We start from the raw sequence: 15,000 nt of genomic DNA, 5'->3' as shown, positions 1-15,000 counted from the left end.
CAATACTGGGAGTGAAATTACCCAGAGTGAAATTTACTGGGAGTCAGATTAACCGGTGTCAAATTACCGGAGTAAAAATACCGGGAGTGAAATTACCAGGAGCCAAATTACCGGCTACCGGATGGATGTACGTATACCTATACCAGTTTGTATATAATGGAACAGGTGTCCTTTTTTCAATTTTCAGTGATTTATCATTATCGGTAAATAATAGGTAAAAATAAATAAAATAAAGCAGAAAGGATAAAGGTTAACTGCTTCTACCCTTTGTCTTTTCATTAACATACACACAAACATATATATATATATATATATATATATATATATATATATATATATATATATATATATATATATATATATAGTACACACACACACACACACATATATATATATATATATATATATATATATATATATATATATATATATATATATATATATACATATATATATATATATATATATATATACAGTATATATATATACATATATATATATATATATATATATATATATATATATATATATATATATATATATATACTCATATATATATATATATATATGTGTGTGTATAATATATATATATATATATATATATATATATATATATATTAGAAAAACTGTCCTTGATTATTACATTGCTGCATAATATATGCACATCATTGAAAAGGGAACATGCCAAATAGCATGGTAGGTTCACTATATTTTTAAATAATATTGAAAATTTGCTTATAAATATTCTCATTGGTGTTTCAAAATTAGGAGTAAGTTTAAATTATTCTGTTCAATAATACATTGTAATATGAACAGAGGCCTTGCAGTAACAAGATGATTTAGTGCACGTAAACTAATAAACTGCACCCCATTCCAGTCCTCAGTCATTTATTCCTATTGTGCATTTGGCGTTAAGGTCATGCCTATTCCGTCACAATCATATCCTCTCTTCCAGTCTCCCCATTCCCATTCCTTTTCACTGTGTTTCACAAACAGCTGAGAGAGCCAGTCTTACATTCCAATTTTCTATTTTCAGTGTAACCCTTTTAGTTGATAGGCCTTTCCAAGTCCTGTCTGAACAAGAGCCACAGGTTTGATAAGCAATATTTCTACTTTCTGTACGGTCTTTGAAATTCCGTTTCCTGCCGTTGTACAATTTTTGGTATTCTTTCAAAATATTATACTCCTTATTATGTTATATTCAGAAAAAAGAAAACTATAGGTTTGGTCAAAATCCTAATAAAATCGTGAGTTGAAAATCACAAAAAATGATGCATCAACATGTCATGTATTTTGATGACGCGTCAGTTCATCGTAAGCGAACCAAAGGTTTCATGTGGCAGAATCAATGGAAGATTCATCAGCCCGGTACACTAAATGAGAGCCAATTTCTCGTAGCTCACAGTTCCAGTTGATAAGCATCCTGCTGCCATTAATACCTAGTGCACATCCCGAACAAAACCACAGTTGTCACTGGTAGTTCTACCTCTCACCTAAGAGGGTGTCAGCATACTAATCCACACTTTATATATATATATATATATATATATATATATATATATATATATATATATATATATATATATATATATATATATATATATATATATATATACGTGTTTATGTGTGTATTCATTCACTATTTCCTCGTACAAAAACTGGCTAAAAACAAGATAAAGGCCGCTTAACTTTTATGCGTTTGTTTCATAACATAATAATAGTTTTAACTAATTACCAGGTACCTAATTCTCTGAATAAGTCAGCGGTAGCAAAATGAGATTTAGAATAACATGTTCATATCTTCACGGCTTCTCCTGGATTCAAATTTATATGTTTTACGATAGGAAGAGAAGGCTCTTAGGATACAAATCCTGGTTCTTCACTAGGGAGGGATGCAACGATATGGTGTTTTTGTAATTAAGTTGATAATAACATTAGTGGAATGAATGATCATTCGCTGACGCTCAACCAGGTATGATTATCAAACTTTTCAACATAAGAAAATACTTGGTTGAATTATAAATACTGAATTTAATAAAATAATAAAGAATAATCGTTCCTCTAAAAGCGGATATACAGTCTTATTAAAATAGATAAGTCTTGTACTTTAATATCAGCTATAGCAACTAATAATGACAGTAATGATAAACTAAAATTTTCGTAATGCAGAATAGCGTAGCTCGCTATAGACGAGAGAAATGCTTCGTTTGGTGAACGCGTATGAAACAAGAGAGTGCCTTCAGCGATGTGAAAATTTTGGGGGAATTCTCGTCAGTTCATGATGTGCTTTGAGGCAATAAAATTCGAAAGGGAGATGAACACGGATTCCACAGCGCAATTCATATCCGGCATATCACTAAGCTTTTTGTGGAAAGGCAAAATGATAGAAAGAAAATAAAATGGACTTAGCGGAATGAAAATGAAATAAATTTTTTTACTATACCGTTTGTCTACCAAGCTTATGTAATTTTTCGATGGGGGCAAAAATGCCGTTATGAGTTATATTTTTCTGATTCAATAGAAACCTAAAACATTGATTATTCGTAAAAATTAAGTGCAAGGGATGTTGCAACAGCCTGACAGCGGCAACGTATGCCGTCTATGAAAGAAAATGATTGTATGTTTGATTGCTACAAACTAAAAGTAGCCTACTTAATACACTCATATATCAAAATAAAAATGATTAAGAATAAGCTGTAGAAAGAGTATCTGTTTATCCAGATACTCACTCATTTGAATGGAAGAATATTAATGCACTGGGAACCGGAGGCTGTGTGCAAGAAAGCGGTAAATATCGAAGTGTCCAAGTATGGCGGTTTGGCGTGCTGATAATGAGCTTTCTCTATACAAGCTCAGGTTGCAAACAATGTTTCTGGGGCTTATCCATATATATATATATATATATATATATATATATATATATATATATATATATATATATATATATATATATATATGTATGTGTGTGTGTGTGTGTGTGTGTGTGTGTGTGTGTGTGTGTGTGTGTGTAGAATCTACTGGTCACTTATTACCAGATACATATGTAACTGTAATAGCCACAATGTCCATCTTAACTTCTCGAATTCTTCGCGCTTTTTTGGATGCGCTTGTCACTACAAAGCGCATCCAAAGAAATATGAAGAAATCATGATGTCCAGTAACGGGAAACGAACCCAGGTTCCATAATCACAACTGGTCACGTTGACGACCTGCGTGACCTAGTTGTGATTATGGAACCCGGGTTCGTTTCCAGCTACCAGACATCATAATTTCTTCATATTTCTTGCACTTGGATCTTAAGTCTCTGTAGCGACAAGCGCATCCAAAAAAGCGCGAAGAATTCGAAAGTTAAGAAGAACATTGTAATATTACATTACATTACATTATATATATATATATATATATATATATATATATATATATATATATATATATATATATATATATATATATATATATATATATATATATATATATATATATATATATATATATATATATATATATATATATATATATATATATATATATATATATATATATATATATATATAGACACGAAAATGCTGCTCTTCCGCTCGTACTGCTAGAGATATAGGTGCTCCCTTTGGAAAAACTATAACACAACGTATCACCGTTCTTCATTCTGACATTCTGAGACGCCCAACAAACACACTTCGCTGTCACTCCGCCACGCAAATGTGCATAGAAAACCGCCTGGATAACTAAAAAATCATCGTGAAACGAATAATGTCCAGTCTGATCAACCGACTGAAAAACAGCAGCAATTCGCTCATATAAAGCATCCTAAGCAGTGAGGCAAGATGATCTAAATTGTGGGGAAGATGGGATAATGAGGAGTCTGTTCCATTAATGACTTAATTTCTATTTTTGGAATTTTGAAGTGTCATCTATATAATTTATTATTATTATTTTTTTTTTATCACAGTCATCCAATTCGAATGGGTGGTTTTTATAGTGGGCGGTTCCAGGTTGCATCCTGCCTCCTTAGGAATCCATCACTTTTCTCACTATGTGCCCTGCTTCTAGTAGCACACTCTTCTGCATGAGTCCTGGAGTTACTTCGGCATCTAGTTTTTACAGATTCCTTTTCAGGGATCTTGGGATCGTGCCTAGTGTTCCTATGATTATGGGTACAATTTCCACTGGCATATCCCATATCCTTCTTATTTCGATTATCAGGTCTTGATACTTATCAGTTTTTTCTCTTTCTTTCTCATCTACTCTGGTGTCCCATGGTATTGCACATAAGTGAGTGATACTTTCTTCTTGATTTTGTCCATCAACGTCTCTGGTCTGTTTTGTCACCCTATCTGTTCTGATGCCATAGTCCCAGAGGATCTTTGCCTGATCGTTTTCTATCTTTCCCTCAGGTTGGTGTTCGTACCAGTACTGTAAGTTAGCTGGTGTTTCTTGGTGGAGCTTTGCTACTGAATCATGCCTCTTTTTGTACTGGATCTGTAAGCGCAGGACATTCAGTCCACTTCCTGCATATAGGTGAGATGTTACTTTCATCTATTGTTCTTTGAACATATCTGGTTCTTAGGGCCTGATCTTGTGCCGCTGTTAGCACTCCTTCTGTTTCCTTCTTGAGTTCTCCCCTCTGTAGCCATTGCCATGGCCAGTTCTTTAGTCTGTCTCAGGTACTCTGTGCATTGGTTTGTTGTGCCATTCCTCTGTTCTGATTTTCATTCTCCTGTCTCTGTATATTTCTGGGTCTTCGTCTACTTTTATCAGTCCTTCTTCCTATGCACTCCTTAACCGCTCGTCTTCACTGGTTTTCAGATATTGCCCCAGTGCTCTGCTCTCGATGTTGATGCAGTCCTCTATGCTTAGTAGCCATCTACCCCTTTCCTTTCATGTTATGTATTGTCTGTCTGTATTTGCTCTTGGGTGTAGTGCTTTGTGTGTTGTTATGTGTTTCTTAGTTTTCTGGTCTATGCTGCAGAGTTCAGCCTTCGTCCACTACACTATTCCTGAGCTGTATCTGATCATTGGTACTGCCCATGTGTTTATGGCTTTCGTCATGTTTCTGGTGTTGCGTTTTGACTTGAGTATCACCTTAAGTCTCTGCATATATTCTTTCCTGATCATTGTCCTTTCACATCTTGGTGTTTTATATCCTCTCCTATTATATCCAAGTATTTGTATCCTGTCTCAACTATGTGTTTGATGCTATTCCCATCTGGTAGCTTTATCCCTTCAGTCCTTGTTACTTTGCCTTTTTGTATGTTGACCAAGTCACATTTTTCTATTCCAGACTCCATCCTGATATCCACACATACAATCCTTACAGTCTGGATTGGGGTACCTATTTCCTTGATGCTATTACCATACAGATTGATGTCGTCCATGAACATCAGAAGGTTAATTATGTTGCCTCCTTTCTTGAACTGGTACCCAGCATCCATCCTCTGTAGTACTTTTGTCATGGGAATCATGACTACTACGAAGAGTAGTGAGGACAGTGAGCCGCCTTGAAAGATCCCTCTCCCGATGTTAACCTCTGCTTGTCTTATCCCAGAGCTTGTGAGCACTGTTTTCCAGCTACGCACTGTGTTTTTTAGGAAGCTGATGGTGTTTTCTTCTGCCCCATATATTTCCAGACATTCTACGTGTCGGTATCAAATTGAAGGCTTTCTTGTGGTCAATCCATGCCATGCTTAGGTTGGTTCTCCTTCTTTTACTATTCTTCATTACCAGTTTGTCTATCAGGAGCCGGTCTTTTGTGTCCCTACACTTCCTTCTGCAGCCTTTCTGTTGGTGGGGGATGGTGTTTATATCCTCCAGGCAGTTGTATAGCCTTTCACTGACGATACCTGTTAGTAACTTCCACATTACTGGTAGGCAGGTGATAGGCTTGTAGTTATTTGCTGTAATTCAACTTGTCTTTGTTCTAAGGTATTCCTGGGTCATGCATTTGGGTGCATGGTTTTGTGATACAACACTGGGGTTGTTCATGGATTTCATTGTAGGGACCTTGAAGCTTTTTGAGCATTTTCTTTATGGACTGTCATCGACTGGGGCTGTTGGGCATTTTCTTTTAGTTGGTGTCTGACTGTGTCTTTGTTTTATTCTCCCCATTTCTTCTGCCTCGATATCCTGGAGCCATGTTGCATGTTTGTTGTGTGATACCGGATTGCTCCAAATGTTTTCCCATAGTCTCTTACCTAGTTCGGCTTCAGGAACTTCCTGGTGGTTAACTTCCCATCTTAATTGGCTATATTGTCATCCTGGTTGGTTCCGAAGAGTTTGTTCTGTTGGTATCCTTTATTCCTGCTCATGTACCGTTGGATCTTATTTGCTTTGGTTTTAAGCCTCTGCTTTGTATCTTCTATTGTGTTGTTTAGTCCCTTCTCCTGTAGTTTGTATTTTTCATTCAGTTCCTCTCTTGTTTTCTTGCTTCTTTTCAGCCTCTTTTCTGTCATCTCTTTCAGTTTACCAGCTCAAGGCCGTTGCTGATTTGGTTTCTGTTGTTATTTCATGGTATCTTGGTGTTTGTTGTTGGTGTTTGTCTCCCCATTTTCTATATATCTTGCCCTGCATATGCCAGGTTATTTGTTTCGAAATAAATTGTTTCATTAACTTATTGTTATTATTATTATTATTATTATTATTATTATTATTATTATTATTATTATTATTATTATTATTATTATTATTATTATTTTACGTTTATTGTTATTATTAGTATTTTCTTTTTAATATCACTGTGATCATATCACTATAGAGCTATATAATATTCAGTTTTCGTATTAGCCCTCTGACCTGACTCCTGTAACCACCTAAGGTCCCTAGTTGGAAATCAATTGTATAACCTTTTTTGTCGTTTTTAATATGACTGTTATTCAAACTGGATTATGTATCTGTCTTTACTACTTATTTATTTGCCAATTATAATTTTTTATCAGGTTATTTCAATATCTAGGTACGCGCATTGTCTCTACTTTGTATATTCCATGTATATGCCCTTGAGCTGAAATAAAATTTATTATTATTATTATTATTATTATTATTATTATTATTATTATATATATTATTATTATTATATATATATATATATATATATATATATATATATATATATATATATATATATATATATTTGAATAAATAGATAGATAGAGAGAGAGATACATACATACATATATATATATATATATATATATATATATATATATATATATATATATATATATATATATATATAATAATAAGCCTTTTCCCCTTAAATGCGAAATGGAGGACTCAAAAGCAAATCCTAATTAGTGCGAATCTGCGACACCTGTTCCCCCGTGCCTAGCCAGGTACATTAAACAATATACTTAGCCATACTAAGAGCTATTCTCTCTCATTAGAGCTGGAGACAACACTTGCCCCTGCTATGTAAGAAGCAGCATTTACTGAGTTGACATTCATTTTAAGATGATAAAAGGAATCCGCCGTTGGCTCCATTCACACTCCGTATGGAATAATGACGAATTCCATTAGCAATCATTTACTGACGATAGCACTGACTGACAGGCTCTGGCATTGTTACAAAACAAGTAAAAAATGAGTCTAAGTTTCTTCAGCGCAATCGCATTTTCTGTACAGCGTATCAAGGCCACCGAAAATAGATCTATCTTTCGGTGGTTTCGGCATAATGCTGTATGAGCCGCAGTCCATGAAACTCTCAGCCGGCCGTGGTGGCTTGTGTTGTCGCGGTGCCAAAGGCACGATTATGGCTAACTTTAACCTTAAATAAAATTTTAAAAACTACTGGGGCTAGAGGGCTGCAATTTGGTATGTTTGATGATTGGAGGTTGGATGATCAACATACCAATTTGCAGCCGTCTAGCCTCTGTAGTTTATAAGATCTGAGGGCGGACAGAAAAAGTGCGGGCAGAAAAAAAGTGCGGACGGGCAGACAGAGCCTGCACAATAGTTTTCTTTTAAAGAAAACTAAAAAAAAAAGGGGGAAAGCTCGCTGAAAATGGTGAGTGGTAGTAGTCTCCCAATTTTTTACATGAGCCGGAAAGTCTTACAAGTAAAGTTGATGAAATGTCATTGAAGGTAGCCAGGATGCATTGTCAAATCTGGGAAAATCCACCAAACTTGGAATAGGATGCATCCTACCGACCCCACAATGGTTTTGATTCATTACTGAAATTAGGCGGGCCAAAGGAACTCACCACAGTTGGCTATTAGTTAATAATCATCTACAGATTATACAAACGGACTGCTCTGAGGGACCAAGCCGTGGTTGCGAGTACCTTCGCCAAACTGAATTTGTGACAGGCTGTTGAACTGCATTTTTATTGTGAATTAGAAAAGGAATTCTAACGACTTTAGGTTCAAAAGTTGAGTCTTATTTGATGACGCAATATTGAGTGTCCATTTGCTATTTCATGTTATTTGCAGAACCCTTTTTCAGGTGTCTGCTTATCCCTAACTTTTTCTTCACTTCCCACATACGTTGGGAAACCTGGTTTCTCTTCGTTACCCGACATGGAAAATCTTGAAATGTGCATCCATAAACATTAGAAACTTACTCTTTCGTCATTAAGTGGAAGAATGGAGGTTGGGTTTCGGGTGTTGCTAAGAGGGTTCTCTTAGCCTACGGGCTACTGGAAGTAATTTACTGCGTAGGTCAACAAAGGTTCGATGGATTAGTCGGAACGTGCCCGATAGTGTTCAGGTTTCCTTAGGGATGGACAAACACCCAGCCTCTCTCTCTCTCTCTCTACGTATTTTTTCAACATACACACACGCAGATAAATAAATACAAATATATATATATATATATATATATATATATATATATATATATATATATATATATATGTGTGTGTGTGTGTGTGTGTGTGTGTGTGTGACTGGAATAACTAGAATGCCCTCCGAACTTTCTTGAATTCTTCGCGCTTTTTGGATACGCTTATAATTCGAGAAAGTTAATTAAGAGGAGCATTGTGGCTATCACAATTACATATGTATCTGGTAAAAGTGACCAGCAGATTCTACATATATATATATATATATATATATATATATATATATATATATATATATATATATATATATATATATATATGTTTATTTATTCGTGTGTATATGTTGAAAAAATATATAAGAAAGACTGGGTGTTTGTCCATCCATATATATATATATATATATATATATATATATATATATATATATATATATATATATATATATATATATATATATATATATATACCACAAATTATCATAATTCTAAAATCCTCAATAACCACAATGCGAACTACCAGAGACTTCGTTTCCAACACCCTTGATTCTGTCACATGACCGGTAATGTTACCACCAATGTTTGACATTGCATCATCATATTCTTGACAATTCGGGCCCAATAGAGATAATTAATCACGCTGGGACTTCATCAGTGATAATAAGTGAATAACGTTATGATTGGCGGTTATCAGGCTCACTAAATGGCGGTTGTTAACGCATGCAGATTCCCGCCATAGCAATATCACACACGATATAGAATTACGTTCGAAATTTGCTGCACTGCGGCCATTGGAGAGACGATAGTTGGCCAACCGTTTCGTTCTTGGAAATAACAAAAAAGGGATTTCGTTTAGTTTTTTATTGATTCAGTCTTATAATAGGAAGGGTAAAAGGACGAGTGGATTTAATTCATCTTATGATTAGTATCCTCGAATTTCATGGGGTAATATGCAAATAGCGCGTTTTCCTCTATTTAAGAAGTTATTTCTTTATACCCTCAAATTAGGCATTCTCTTTTATCTAATGATCGTATATTTTAGTACCCCGCACGCAGTGGTTCCCTAAAAGGCGAACAGAATGGTAATCACTTATAAGTTTTCGTACAAACGGTATCTTAGATGTTTGTTAGAAATTTTTATCAAGATATTTCCAATTTCATTAATGGATATTGTTTATCTTCATAGATAATTCATTATCGTGAACTGGCTGATGTGAAAAAAATGTGTATTTTCTGTTACTTTGTAAAGCTTGTAGAGAAAGTTTATTTCTTCTATTTTTTTTCTAATTGGGTGGTTTAACAAGTTATAAATACATTTTTTCGATATTCATTGTGTTTAAGCATGATGTTCAGAATTTTTTTCTGAATTCGATACTTTCTTTACCGTTTTTTTATTTTTATTTTTAGTACAAGAATGGGCTATTTTCCGTCTCACTGGCTGGATTGCATTCTCTTTTTTTTTTATTATTATTGGAATGTTTGGTTTCCTGTTTTCAGAGGAAGATGGTTTTCCCAATAATCATATTTTTTTCATTTGTATCTTAGGTGTTTTCAGGTTACATGTTGTTTTGGTTGATTTCCCTAGGTTCTTCTGCACGTGAGATGCCCTTATAAGTGATATTTTCTATTTTTTTTTTTTTTTTTATGCTAGTTGTCAGTTGTTATTTGAGGAACATGGATATTTTAAAGGTGTTTGCCGATGCCTTTCAGCTCAAGCTTTGCTTCCTTGGTTTGTCATTCCAGTTCTTATAAGAATTTGTACTATGAATTATTTTTGAGTCTATCTTTATGCTCAAGGTTATATATTCACGGATATTGCAAGTCAAGTTTATTGAATAAATTTCAGATTCACAGATTTTTTTTTCATATACTCTCTCTCTCTCTCTCTCTCTCTCTCTCTTTTACAACACACATACACACACACACATACGCACAAACCCACACACGAAAGACAAATACACACATACTGATCACACATGCTAACGCTATCGTATCCATCGCGAAAACCGCAATGGTCTCTTTCATTTTCATTATTCTCCAATACTTAAGGATGCTTACCCCCGAAAATTTCAGGGGAAAATGAAAGAAATAACTCCCCTCTCTGGTGGTGTTCGCACCCAAGCGAGCTGGGAGACTGTGGTTAGTGTTTAGAGTACATAAATCACAAATGGTCCAAGAGTCAAGCTTAGTTACATCGTGAGCTCGAATCCCACCTGGGAGACAGAATATCTTTATTCTTTTCCCTCCAGATTTTATGGTTTTTATACTAAGAAAACTATGACAAATTACAGCAGCTTAAAGTTAGTAAGGTTATCCCAATGCGCAAAACAGAGGAACGGGACTAACCCTGTGTTCTGGATAAAAATTCCCAGCAAAAGATCCTCTCGGCTTTATCTTTTCTTCATGGGCGAAGCACGTTCGGTTAACCACGAATTTGTATAAATAAACAAGTACAACAGGAAGGAGGAAGTTATAATTTTCGTCAGATTAATGACTGCATGAATATACTGGTTACAACTAATGCCATCACCTCTGTCTCCTAACCCCCACCCACCCTCCTAGAAAGTTTAGGGCAAAATGACGCTACTCTGACTGACTGATCACTGGGACAAATCAGAATCATTTGAAAATTTTACTCCAAAGTTGATTGTGCGATTTCAGCAGAAAGAAAATTAAAAACTAGAGTGAAATGTAAACAAAAGTTGTATTTGCAATAATCAATGGCTTTGATGCAAAGCTACTTGATTTTATCCCAAACTAATCACTGAACTCAAATTTTTGCATCGGTAAGTTTTTTTTTTTTTATAATCAACGGCCAATGCATAAACTCAACAGCCGGGTCAACTACCATAGTTCTGAAGTTATTTGATCGACAGTCTTTTGTAGCACAGTCTACATTAATGGCTGTGTTTATTGAATGGGAAGGCAACAATTGATGCTCTCCTTTTGAAGTTGTTTTGTTTCCATTCCATGCGAGGGGGCATTTTTTGGATAGCAGCTATTCCATCCAGAGTACAATTGCATATCATTATGAGACACGCGGTGAGGGGAAAACGCGACTTTGATGTCTCACATAAATAACAATATTTTTCATGCTTTGGCATGTGAGAGAGAGAGAGAGAGAGAGAGAGAGAGAGAGAGAGAGAGAGAGAGAGAGAGAGAGAGAGAGAGAGAGAGAGAGGGAGAGAGAGAGAGAGAGAGAGAGAGAGAGAGAGAGAGAGAGAGAGAATCAGGGATAGAGAAAAGAGTGCTGTAATGATTCCATGAATCGTCTTTAGAAATTCCAGAATAACAGGTACCTGGGCGATATCCATTGTTTGCATTATTGTGGTTCACACACTATAGAGTCTATTGTCATGTATAATGATGTGCCGCGCACTGTAATCTCTTCATTTACAGTACCCACGTGCCATTATCACGGTATATTTGTTTTCATGTTCATTTATTGATTTATCTACCGACCATGCCGAAAATGTGCCGAATAGGTAATTTGCATTAACTCTGTTCAAATTTACATTTAAACTTTAATGTATCAAAATTGCTCGGAAACAATACCAAAGTTGTCCTTTTTTTTAACATTTCCTTCAAAGTATAATACTATTGAAGACCATTTCATTGTAAGTAAGCTGGTCTTGATTCATTTTATCTACAGTCCCATTATTCTATCGCAACAAATTTATCTGAATTAATTATTTTTTTTATAATCACTAATCTCAGTATAATTCAATTCGACTTCCTTGTCCAGAGTAACCAAGTTCTTAGTTTCGTCGATGCAATTACACTCTTGCTTCATTATAAGCGAGAAATACCTGCGTAATTTATTTCTGTGTATCTTCTTCATTCGTAACCAAACGCCTGTGATTTCGCGACAATCGAATTCCTCCGATCAGTCTCAACACCGACCGCACACTCAGCCGCTCTCTCATCAAGACTCGCGAAAGTAATTTCCCAGACGAAGGCTTACCTATTCGTTGTCTCCAAAGTTCTGAGAAATCTCAAAGCATCCTGCGTCGAGACGACGCGATGAACGACTTGGATCTTGAAGTCGGCTCGGGAAGGCTTGATGGATTGGAAGATCTCTTGAAGCCGGAGTAATCCTGTAAGCAAGAGACCAGTGATGCCATGTGAGGACTCGTAGTGTATGTAGTTCGTTGCTATTCAGATCATGAGACTTGTTTGAACATCTTGACATGGGTATTACGAATGAAGTAGACGATTTATTCACTGCATAATTAGGTAAAGATTTGATCGTCAGAGGATAGTCTTATTATGAGTAGGAAAATAAAAAGTTCAGCTTAACTTTATACTAACAAAATAATTAAAGCACTTTAGGTTTATTCTTGTTTTATTTCAAGATAATATACCAGGTGTTCAAAGTTCTTATCTGATTAACATCGAACATTTTTCCGTATGATATTCAAAATAAAGGGAAGTTCATGTCTTTTCATGAGCTTATACTGTGTGGAGTAACAGTGTACTGCATAACAGTATCTGAATCTGCAAAGTTTACACATCATCTCATCCATCTTATATATATTATATATATATATAATCTATAAAGTTTATATATCATCTATATATATATCTTATATATATATATATATATTTATATATATATATATATATATATATATATATATATATATATATATATATATATATATATATATATATATATATATATATATATATATATATATATTTATATATATATATATATATATATATATATATATATGTATATATTGTCACGATGCGTACCAACTACCTGATTATTACACAACTAAGCTCAAAATTCAAAAATTTACCTCACTTCAGCCAGATACCTGAAATCTCACAACAACAGGAAATTACGACTGCGTACTCTAAAGGTAACAGTGGTCCCTTAAAAAACTTATTAATCACTTGAAAAATCAAACTCAGTTTATCAGAATATGTGTGAGGTATCAACAATTAAACAAGAAATATTCTAGAGTAAAGAGGCATCACTCCATCAAATAATTTTAACTGTTTCTCTGGTCTTAACTCACTTTAGCAAAACTAAAAGAACAAAACATGTTTATCTTTTGCCTTATGCACACAGTTAATCCTATTCACTGGTGGTCAATAAATGAAACACTGTTTTTTAAAAAATATTAAATAAAAAGTGTATTTTTAAATTCAAAATTTATCATTAAAATTCACAATCTGAAAACTTTACTATCACTTCAAAATAACACAAAACTTAATTAATTCTTGAGTTAAATTATGAAACAAAACTAATTCACAAACACTTTAATTTATCAGGAATTTAAATTAATCAAGCAAAATTTAAACTATCAAGAATTACTCAAGATTTGAAAAGAAAATCTTAATAAACGAAAATTTAAATCAAGTATGCAATGTTAAATTACCTAGAAATATTTAAAATGCTGCATAAATAAATGTTACATCACAAACATAAAAAAATGTGAAAATATGAAGAGATTGCAAATGCAAGATCACACAAAAATACACAAAATATTTATCAATAATAATTTCACTGAGGCAAAATTTCCCTAACTTATTATACCATGGTATTAATAAGTAAAATTCACATTACCTTACAGAAGTTTGTGAAAATTTTTGTAAAATCACTTGTTGCAGCTGCTTTTCCACAAAACACACTTTTAATAAAGCACCGTTACTGTTCGTATACCCTTTTCCTACCCTCAGATCTCAAAAAAGCTAAGACTAACACCAGTGACCACAATATTCTATGTTAATAACTTCTCTCTGTTGAAGAAAGAGAGAGAAAGAGAAAGAGATAGTGAACCAGACAGGTCGGTCTCAAGAATAAGAATGAAACAGATTTCAGAATTCCAGTGGCACATGAAACAATGACATGACATCATTAAGGCATTTTGGTTATGAGATACCAAAAGAGAAATTTCTAGAAGGAAGGTGACCTCACTCCCAGCAAAACATTTTGAATGCAATATTACAAAACATGACGTGACTGATTAGGACATGTATTCTTTCTCTCAAAATGGCATACGTGACTCGAACAATGCACAATGCAAAATCACTCGTCTTATTCCAATACGGGACAAGTCTTTTACAGAAACCTCTACACGATCGAAACATACTGCAATTGGCTAATTATGATTGACGTGTTTTATAAACAAGACGAAAGGCTGAGTTGATTTCCTGAACAAATCGGCAATTGTTATTCCAAACTGTCCTCGCATAACCCCTAAAACAAAGCGCTC

The 15,000-nt window shown here is 34.3% G+C and overlaps 1 protein-coding gene across 1 annotated transcript in view; it reads right to left on the bottom strand.

Annotated features, from left to right (window-relative positions):
- The window catches only part of LOC136830233 (glutamate receptor 1-like), a 252,374-nt gene that overhangs the window by 65,506 nt on the left and 171,868 nt on the right, over positions 1-15,000 (bottom strand). The window contains exon 5 of the mRNA XM_067089536.1: positions 12,735-12,867. Within this exon, the coding sequence (XP_066945637.1) occupies positions 12,735-12,867 (133 nt within the window). The remainder of the gene's footprint in view (positions 1-12,734; positions 12,868-15,000) is intronic.

The sequence above is a fragment of the Macrobrachium rosenbergii genome, chromosome 4, assembly GCF_040412425.1.
Source record: "Macrobrachium rosenbergii isolate ZJJX-2024 chromosome 4, ASM4041242v1, whole genome shotgun sequence".
Taxonomy (NCBI): Eukaryota; Metazoa; Arthropoda; class Malacostraca; order Decapoda; family Palaemonidae; genus Macrobrachium; species Macrobrachium rosenbergii.
This window is presented reverse-complemented; position numbering and strand designations above follow the sequence as displayed.